The 10,606-nt window shown below is 39.7% G+C and overlaps 1 protein-coding gene across 1 annotated transcript in view; it reads right to left on the bottom strand.

Annotated features, from left to right (window-relative positions):
• Positions 1–13: 13 nt before the first annotated feature.
• Positions 14–10,606, bottom strand: part of LOC106523623 (protein spire homolog 1) — a gene marked incomplete in the record, with an annotated part of 48,250 nt that continues 37,657 nt past the window's right edge. The window contains 8 exon segments of the mRNA XM_014017116.1: positions 14–685; positions 2,507–2,802; positions 3,231–3,258; positions 3,349–3,419; positions 4,836–4,973; positions 5,681–5,823; positions 6,975–7,068; positions 7,173–7,336. Of these exon segments, the coding sequence (XP_013872570.1) occupies positions 430–685; positions 2,507–2,802; positions 3,231–3,258; positions 3,349–3,419; positions 4,836–4,973; positions 5,681–5,823; positions 6,975–7,068; positions 7,173–7,336 (1,190 nt within the window).

Below are 10,606 nucleotides of genomic sequence, written 5' to 3' on the forward strand. Positions count from 1 at the left end.
ACACACACACACACACACACACACACACACACACACACACACACACACACACACACACACGTTAGTAAAAACAAAAACAAAATTATAATCCATATAAAACGCACATCCTAATATTCTGGTTTGTTTGAGCATCGTTCTCAGTTTACAAGAGAATTTCTTCTCTTTTGTGCTTTAAACTGAACAAGAGCTGAGCTGAACGACACAGCTGTGCCATCAGAGGTGAGAAAGTCGGTCTGCTGGGGTTTCCAGTTCAGTCTGATTTAAAAGTCTGTGGTCAGGTATTATAGGATGTTTTTTGAAATCAAAGAGATTGAAAAAGAAATTACAAAGAATAGCAGTCCTGCAGCATGCTGCTATCCGGTGGTSTGTTTCCAGGTTTCCTGTGAGTCATTTGTGAGTATTCTCTGACTCGACCTCGCATGTGCAGTTTCAGATTTCGTTGATCGTCCGCTCTGAGGGTCTGTATCCCTCCGCTCCTTTGGGGGACGACATGTAAAACGACTGCGTCTTGCGTTTTAAGCGAGCCCTCTTTGTGGCCAGCGACAGACTGTGCTTGCTAGAGGCGATTATGTCAGAGATGAACTTCTTGCAGTCCACACACACCTCCATGGTGGCCCAGTCCTCTGTCAGCTCCGGGGGGAGCTCCAGCTCTTCGTGAGACTTTAAAGAGCCATGCTTCGAAAGCCTACGTGGAAAAACGACAGAGTCAGAACAATGAACTTTTGTCCTGTGAAAATAAATTACACCTGATTTCAAGACATGATAAAAAGGATCTGGTCTTTACCAGGTCTGAACATTACTTATAMATAACTTCAAGTGTGCTAAAATACACAACAGTTTCCTCCATGTTCATTAACTATCAAACAAAAGTCAACCCTTTATGTTTCCAAAGGATTTATGAGTTTAGGCAGATTACTGCTGTGTGTTAACACAAGACATCATCAATAGCCTCTGAGAGACAACTGTTGCAACAAATCAATCTGGAAAGATGCATTGATGCAAATTTGCAAACTCAATTTATCTTATGGTTTACTCAGATCTGAATATTACCCATGCACAGTATTCTGTTTGTGGAAAAGTAGACACAGCATACCAGCACAAATACACCATACTACTGTCCAGCATGGTGGTGGAGGGATGATGGTTTGGGCTTGWTTTTCAGCCATGGACCTGAGCTATTCTAGAGTCAAATGTGAGGTCACTTGACTGAATGACAGCTGAAACTTGGACCAAACTGGGTCATGAAACAGGACAATGATTCCAAAGACAGCAGCAGATCGACAACAGAACTGTAACAGACCCGGAAAAGCTCCTCGTTAATTTCATTTGGACCTGATGGAGATAACTGCTTCTCACTTTCTTGTGTTATCCAACTACTAATAATGGATGTACTATGTGTGTACATGCAARATTATTGCTAAATAAAATKAATCATTTTACRGAGCTTTTATTTTGATGTACTTCCTGTTAGATTACGTGCATCTATGTGACTGCTGGTAGTTTGAATATGGCAGAAAAAGATGAGGGAACTTTGCTAGGGATTGAACGGTTTTACAGACTCTTTGAGTGCCTATAGTTTGAATGGGAACAGTATTATTTGTTTTCATATGTTTTACTGCTGTTAGAGACACTTCATTTTATACATGCATCAGGTATCATTCTGCATTGATATTAGTGCTATAGAGCTCTAGTATGTAACAGTTCAAATGCTTAAGTTAGCAGAAAGTTACATTTATAAAGGAAAACTTCTACTTGCTAAAGGTTTAACTGGAATTTCTATTTATTTTTACATAAATAAATAAATAAATAAATAATATGTAAAAGTTTATGTGTTTAAGGTCTTTAATGCTTTGAAGAGTCATTCAATTGTTACTTGTGCAAGTAAGAATTTATTTATATGAATAACAATTTATGCTAATTTTATGCCCCATAGCTCTTTCAGTGTTTTCACAACAAAAAGGCCAAGGAAACAAATACAGAAGCAAAGGCTCAAACTGCTGCAGTGGTCCAGGTAAAGTCCAGACCTCAGTCTGATTGAAATGCTGTGGTGGGACCTTAAGAGAGCTGAGCAGAAACAAATGTCTGCAAACGTTAATGAACCAGAGCAACATTGTAAAGAAGAGTGGGCCAGAGTGGAACCATGAACATGCTGTGCATGACTGGTAAAGTTTATATCTATAGTGGAATATTTTTTCCCATTACTGTCATTGCTGTTCTGGTKATTGTGATTTTGTTCACTAGATGTCAGTATTGACCTTCTAAAAGAGGAGCATAAGTCCACCTGTTGAGTAATAAGAATGTTGAACCCAAGCAACCACTAAACTGGCTTTTGTTTGCAGTTTATTCTAAGTTGCACATCCTGCATTTTTTATTTTAAATGAGGAATATTATCTCAACCCTTTATTCTGTTTTTGTACATCRGTGACACCAATTTCAGCACTTTTAGTTGAAAAGATGAGACACACACCCTTTGAGAGAACAAATCAAAATGTTTGTTGTTGCTTACTTGGACATGGTCTTTTGAATGCCGTGACGCTGTTGGCTCCCGGAGGATTTGTCAGTTTTGGCAGCTGCTGCTGCTCCCGTAGCCTTTCCAGCTCCTTTAGATGCTGCTTTTGTAGCTCCTTTAAACACTGGGGAGGCACCAGGCTCTCTGGTCATCACTGACGGCCCCGGACCCCCAGCCACAGAGAGTCCTTGTCCTACAGAAGCCATGGCATTTATTCTGTCTCTGGGGAGAGTGTTGGTCGAGCCAATGGAGTAAATTGGCAGACTGGAGTAAGGTTTGGATGGTAGCCGCATCTGTTAGAGAATGGAAGGTATAAACGTTAATAAGAAGCAAGAGAATAGTCACCTGAAGYACGGATTTTATTGTTCTTGCAGTTACAGCAACAAATGATGAGTGAATTATTATTTTTATTATGTTTAGTTCCCACCATCAAAGGCCCAAGGGTGAATYAGTTTAAAWTATGGCTGCCACAGCTAATCAACCTTAGCCAAATGTCTCTTCTGTCAGTTTTAGTCTTTCATACATATATAGTATAGTTTAGTTTAAGATGTAGTCTTTTAGATCAGATTAGGACTCATTTCAGTGTGACTGATGTATGATTTTTGTCTCAAAAATATATATATTTTTACATTGTTTTTAATAAGAGCATACTGTTTTTACACAAACAAAAAAAGCTACATTTCCTAATGTGCAAGCAGCTGCTTTGTTCTGTGGGACCTACCTTTTTACAGCACTGTGAGCAAACAGGCCTACAGAGACATAAAACAGAAAGAAATGAGTGAAAACAATACAAAGCAGAAAACACATAAACAATGCAAAAATATTTTTAAAAGTTTTACTTTTTGCAGAACTGGCAGGTGTAAGACCAGGTGAAAAAGGAAAACCTTTTGGTTCGACAACTGAAGCAAAGCTGCAAGAAGGAAAAGAAATGAAAATTTCAAAAACAGAAAAAAGCAAAAAATCACACATACRGGAACAAAAAACAATTTCCTCAAAGGAAAGTTTTCCACAGGTTTCTGTAAAAGCATATGTAGGCTGCCATGARAGKCCGCTAGTCCGCCCCSCTGGCATTGTCCTCAATGCTTTTTTTAAAACATCCTTACAATATAAACACCTCTGACGTATTGCCATTTACGCCTAACTTCAGTGAAAAATACTTTGATAAACAGCAATGGTGTATACCCGTAAGTGTAAACAATAGCACAAGCGGAAATATAAAACCAGTTTCTGCAATGAATTATGGGAAGTGGCGCAAAATCAGAAATACTGTGGATACACACAACCCACAMTTGAGTAAATTTTTTTAAATAAAAATTGTTCTAGTTCCTACCAGTTACTAAAATTAAGTAAATACAACCTCAGATGAACAGAAAACAAACATATGTTATATTGTCATTACTTACACTATCACTAAACCAAAATGCAAAAGAAGTGTGTAAAAAACTAAATCTAGACTTTTTGTTTCAACTGCAGGGGAATTTACAGTTGCTGCTAAAAATACAGCTGAATAACTAATTACCAGGGTGTCTAAAAAAAGGCAGTTTGTTTTTATTTGTGTGTTAACTCAATGACAAGAAGAAAAAATGCCACACAAATTTCTGAGGAGCCTGTTCAGTTTGTTGTGCCCTGCTGCAGGGCCGAGAGGAGATTTGGACCTCTCTGTCTGTCTGTCCAACACATTCTCACTCCTGACTCGTCACCATATTGACCCTTGGTCAGGTACTGTCTGCGTCCAGTTTTGATGCGTCGGGTACCCCAATCACGTCAGTCATTGCCGCCCGTGGCTTTTCTGGGTTGCGCCACGTAGGGGTCTTTGGGTTGGGGGYTCTGTGGTTAATATGAGGGATCAGGATTAATGGTTAATTTTAGGTACWGAGGTCAGGGATAGGCTGTATAGAGCTAATAGAAGTTAAGTTTAGGGTCTGGGATGGTTAGTTGTCGCGCATTTCCTACTGTTTTCAAAAATATGACAATGCCCTCCTCCTCCGTTAAGAACTGACGCAAGSGGGGTACCCGACACGTCCAAACCTGGATGCAGACGGCTACCTGACCAAGCGTCAATATGGTGACGAGTCGGGAGTGAGAATGGGTTGGTCTGTCTACACTCAGAACTGCAAACCCACCTATAAGACCATCATTAAGTTTGCAGATGACGCCATTGTGTAAGCACAATTACACAAACTGACGACAGTGCCTAACAGAAGAGAGGTTGAGAATTTGGAGCKGAGGAAACAACCTAAGCCTGATATTTTTCTGACGTGAGACCAGAAACGCTCATTCAGAGTGGTAACACAAAGGTTATTAAATTATTGTAAAGCCTGTTAACCTTTCCCTTCTTCATGGCGTTGTAGATGTCTTTGTACTGCTGAAACTTCTCCAGCTCTGCTTTCACCAGCACCTGTCTGATGTGCATCACCTCTTCCACGGTGAGGGACAGACTCTCCACAGGGAAACAGAACTCTTCCTGTAACAACAACAGTTATTATTGTACTTCGATTTATGAAGGTTTGTAAAACAGGTACAATATATTCACTGAAAATCACAGCTGTTATTGTCCTTACCTTAAATTTTGACCCTAATAAGTTTTCTTTCCCATAAAAAAACACACTTACATTTTGAATTGCCCAGTGTTGAGTGAACAAAAGCATTGTACACCATGTTTTGCTTAAACTAGTTGTTGAATGAAAACATTTTTATGACAGTGCAGGAACTCATACGGATTGTAGAAAGAAAAATCTCCTACCCATTCAGTTACTGTGAGCTGTCAGTCAGCTGTGTACCATGTCCCAAGGAGGGTTAGTCCCTAAAATATGTCTTTTTGTCATGATCCTGGGWTTTTGGGTTTGTCTTGTAGTTGGAGTTATTTTATCATTTTGTTTAGTTTGTATTTAGGGATGTATTTTTTCAGTGTGTTTTACTGAATTTCCTCCCTGTGCATTAAAAACCAAACCAGCTGAAAGGTGCATTACCACCACCTTCTGAGCTGGAGTAAACAGGAAGATAAAGGGTGGGGTGATGGTAGGGGTGGGGACTATATGCTGTTGATTAGAGTAGTTTTTTCCCACTGAATGATGTGTTTTCTACAATGAATTATTTCTAACTCTTTAATATAATGTTGAAATGTTATATTTRATAATTTATTAGGGTATGGGATGCAGTGAAGTTACTCACCAGAGATTTGGAGCTTTGTTTGGAAGGTGGCAGAAACAGTCGCACAGTGGTGGGTGTTTCCTTCTCGATGGAGTGTCTCCTCTGCGGGGTCTGACGCCTCTCTGGCTGAGGTGTGGAGGAGATGGGCAGGAACATGGGTGGAGCTGAAGGACACAGACGCAGGATGGGAGATAAAGATGCTTTGGCCCACACTGGGTTCATACCTGGCACCCGGCAAATACCAGATATGTACACAGCAAGTACCAGATGCCAAATGAGTGACTTACCAAGTAGTCACCGAGTATGTAGTTATCTAGTAGTTACCAGGTTCTTTTACCTACTGGGTACATACATGGCACTTAAAAAGTGATAAGGGATACTCACCATACTTACTGTACATACCCATAAACTTACAAGTTACTTACATACCAGGTAGGTACCTAGTACATAACCTGAGACTTATATGGTTCTTTCAAGGTATCCTTATGCATCTCAACAAATTCCTGGTGCCTCCTACATACTTTGTAGGTACTGCATACCTGCTATACACTTGGTACTTACTGTATCTATTTTGTGCCTGGTACATACCTGGCTCTAGTCAAATACCTGGTATGTACCCTGTAAGTACCCAGATGGCAGATGAGTGGCTTTCATTTTACTCATTGGGTACGTACCTTGCATTTACTATGTACTTACACTGATACTTACATGATACGTACCCTGTATTTGCCGTACATACCCTGAGAACACTATGGCTCTTCCTGAGTACTCATAGGCTATGTGCCTATTATGCAATTGATACATACCTATTATATATCTAATACATACTGGGTGTGTACCTGGTATGTACCAAGTACCTATATACTGTATATTGTGTGCCTGGTACATACCCAGCATCAGGCAAGTACCAAGTATGTACCCCATTAGTACCAGATACCAGATGATTAGCTGATGTTGTACTCACCAGGTATCTTACCTGTCACTTACTAGTACTTACCCTGATACTTACATGGCACTTATAGGCTGCATACCTGAAACATATCTAGTACATACAGTACCTTGTGACTTATATAGTTTTTACCAGTTAATTACATAATAATTTGATCATTTCAGGCTATGTACATACCTGGTATGGTTTATGCACTATTTGTTTGCATAGCTGTATTTGTTTGATTAAAAAATACAAGGAACAGATGCAGGAACCATATCTGACCAGGTTGTAARATTTACAACTAATCAGCCACTATCAGGTTGTGCTTTTGTCAACAAGACAGTTCAGATGTGATGACAGATTGGGAAAATGTTGCTGACTCACTTTTCTTCCCCAGCACAGACTCTGGGGACGTATCATCCATCACTGATGTCGCCACACTGGAGCTGCTCACTGATGTTCGTCCAACCAGCTCGTCCTGAATGTACAAACAATTTTAACACGTCACTCATCTTTTGTTCTACACAAACTAAAAATAAACTATTCTTTAAATTATATAAAAAAAAACAGAAAAACAATTACATCTGAGTCAGAGCTGTCCAGCTCAGCAAGGCTGGGAGCCTTCAGGAGTTTTTTCCTCTGCGGTACAGACTGAGAACCGGAGGGCTCTGCTCTGGGAGATGCTGATCCGTTAATCAGAGACAGAGTGCTGGACGTCCTCCTGCCCATGTATGGACTGAACTCATCTGGACAAAGTCACAAGACCAGGTCATTCAGATATATGAAGGTAAAGCAGTGAGATGAATCCCAACCTGCCTCCTCTTATGCTCCTTGCATCCTTACTGAATTTAGCCTTTGTGTTGTTTCATTTTTTTGAATTTTGGAAACAGCTAATAATGGCAGGGCTATATAAAAGGATGCAGTGAGACTTGTCACAGAGGACTGAGGCTTGAGATCCATCTGAGGACTGAGGAGGCTGGGGAGGATGTGTTAACTTATTCTGAGGGGAGACAAAGACACAGGCTGGTGTTAAACTCACAGAACATGGACACCTTTGAAATTAAATAAAAAACAGGCTCTCCCTCCCTTTTTGGAGATACCTGTCAGTTTGACACTAAATACTTACTCTTGTGTTGACAAAAATCTAAAAAAGAGACACTGATCAAAATGCCTAGCTGAGAGATTTCAGGCCGCAATACTTAAAGCAAAAAGAAAACCCAAAGATTGTTTGTAGTGGGARGGAGAAATGGAGTAAGAGAGGGGGAGAAGCAGATTCTTTGAAATGGAAACAGCTGAAAGTCTTTCTACAAACTTTTCTAGAACCCTACCTCAGAAGGCTTTTACCTGATTCACTCAGGCATTGTTTTACATTCTGTTTTCTTTTATTTCCAATGGGCAAAATTAAGTTACGCAACTTAGAAAAAGATTAACTTGAAGCCAGGCAGGAAGACAGAAAAGACCAAAAGGTTAGGGGCAAACAAGGCCTTCCAAACCACAGCACTGCTCATACTTTACCTACTCCTGTACGGAACAAATCCTGTGGCATACTGCGAGTTTTGCCAAAACCTAAAAAASAATATCTTTTTTCATTAGGATAACATGTAGTTACATTGTTCAAAGTGCCAAAAAATCTGAAGCAAACAATAGATTATTGACTTCCTGTTGGTTCAGTGTTTTCCATGAAATAATATTGTCTATATTAGCATGTAGCTAACTGTGAAGGTATGATGTCTCAGCTAAGGGTTGTATCTTTTTATGTGTAAAGACAAACTGTTCTTGTTGTGTTGTGTCCTGTTGTCTTACTCTTAGGTAAAATGTGAAGATAAATGTACATCGTGAGCAACCTAGAACTGAAAAATCACAAACATAAGCGCTTATCACTGACACAAATATGCTGCAAAATGAAAGCATGCATAAAACTCAAAAGTATGGCTGTTATTTTACACTGCTATCATGTTCGAAATAAATGTGTTTGATTGACTGATTGATTGAAACAGATTTAAACCAAACATTTTGTTTGTCAAAAATGTTTCAAAATCAGGGGGGAAAAAAGGAAAAAGTCTTCATGTTCATTTAAACTGGATGAAAGTGCAATAATTTACTGGTGTTATCTATCTATCTATCTATCTATCTATCTATCTATCTATCTATCTATCTATCTATCTATCTATCTATCTATCTATCTATCTATCNATCTATCTATCATCTATCTATCTATCTATCTATCTATCTATCTATCTATCTATCTATCTATCTATCTATCTATCTATCTATCTATCTATCTATCTATCTCCATTGAACACACTAAACAGTAAACAACACAACACTAATCATGTTGAAGACACCACAGCTGTTTCTCCATGAACAGGGTTTTCTAGGTACAGATTAAAACTTTTGTCATGTTTATTAACATTTCAGTGTCTGAAGCATTATCCATTCAAATGCAGTGAAATAAACACTCTGTCTAAAGAGGGAGGGTTGTACATACAGATACACACAGATACTGTACTGTACAGACACAGGTTGTTGGACAACATGGATGAAGGAGCAGGAAGTAAAGCTTGTGTTATGATGAGGAACACTGACCGCAGTAGGAGAGGATGCCAAGGACTACAACTCTGATTTGTCTGCTTCAGCAAATTATATCATCAAATGTGACAAATAAATAAATAGTTTGCAGAAAATGGCACATTGGAACATACTGTGCTTTTTACAGAACAAAACGCTGCACATCGATTTATCTGCACCTTGATTCAGATCCAGAAGCCACCATGAAGAACTCTTTGTGCAAAGCTGTTGGCACTTAAGGKACTCAGGTGGCATTTTCTCTGCTGGATGATGCTTTCACTCTATTGGCAACTCACTTTCCTTTCAGAGTCACATTACAGCACTTAGTGAACGGGAGTTTAAAGATAAAAAACAACAAACTTTTTTCCAGGTTGGTTTAATTTAATGAGACAGATCAAAATGACAACAAATGTGTCTTATATTTACTGGGCAACAGTGGGCTATTTACTATGTGTGTGTAATCCACTKTATCAATACTGTAAAAGAGTCAAAGCAGGAATATTGTTAAATTGAGTTGATATAATTGCATTTAAACTTTCATTTTCAGTTMATCTAATCTTCTTTTATGAGCATCAACAGCTGTGGAGTTGTTTAAAAGTCTCAGAGTCCCTGAGAGGTGATTTGATCCATTCCAACCAGGCAGAGTCGACTATTAATGTCTTCCTTTGGGACGGCCAAATGCTAATGAGAAATAGTTTGCCTGTTTGAACAAATGAAGTGAAGTAATATGTTTGCTGTAAATCTAGCTAATGCTGCTAATAACTTTACMCTTTATTTTTTCCTTGTAGAATAAATTTGTGCTGCACTCTGTCCATGGTGCATGCTGTATTMRATGGACYAAGACTTTTGACTCGGCTCRGAGGAGACTCTGACAAYCTATTGGGCGACTGAGGSGGGGAAAGCAGCACTTCACTAACACTGTGCTCAGTGAAGGRGAGATGCTGTGGACCTCAACCAGTAATGTCATTAGGAYGTGGAAGGAATTTTTCTTGGACCTTCTCAATCCCACTGGCATGTCTTCCATWGAGGAAACTGAATCTGGAGACTCTGGGATTGGTCTGTCCATAACTGGAGCTGAAGTCGCTGAGGTYGTTAAAAAYCTCCATGGTGGTAGGGTTCRGAGGATAGATGAGATCCAACCTGATTTCCTCAAGGCTGGATYTTGTGGGGCTGTGTTGGTTGACACGCCTTTTCAACATKGCGTGGACATCGYGGGCAGTGCCACTGGATTGGCAGACTGGGGTGGTTGTTCCTCTCTTTAAAGTGTATCTTACCCCCCTGTGAAAAGATAACTCCACCCCAAGGCGAAATTTGAAAAATGCATCAAAGTGGGTAGGGGAGGGGGTGTGGGTGGGGAAGGGGAGAGGGTTAGAGAGCGGAGGTGTGGCCAGGAGGAGAGAACGTGACAGGCAGCTAGCATTAGCATAATTGATGCTACGTGGAGAGGG

Source organism: Austrofundulus limnaeus, unplaced genomic scaffold, assembly GCF_001266775.1.
Source record: "Austrofundulus limnaeus strain Quisiro unplaced genomic scaffold, Austrofundulus_limnaeus-1.0 Scaffold161, whole genome shotgun sequence".
Taxonomy (NCBI): Eukaryota; Metazoa; Chordata; class Actinopteri; order Cyprinodontiformes; family Rivulidae; genus Austrofundulus; species Austrofundulus limnaeus.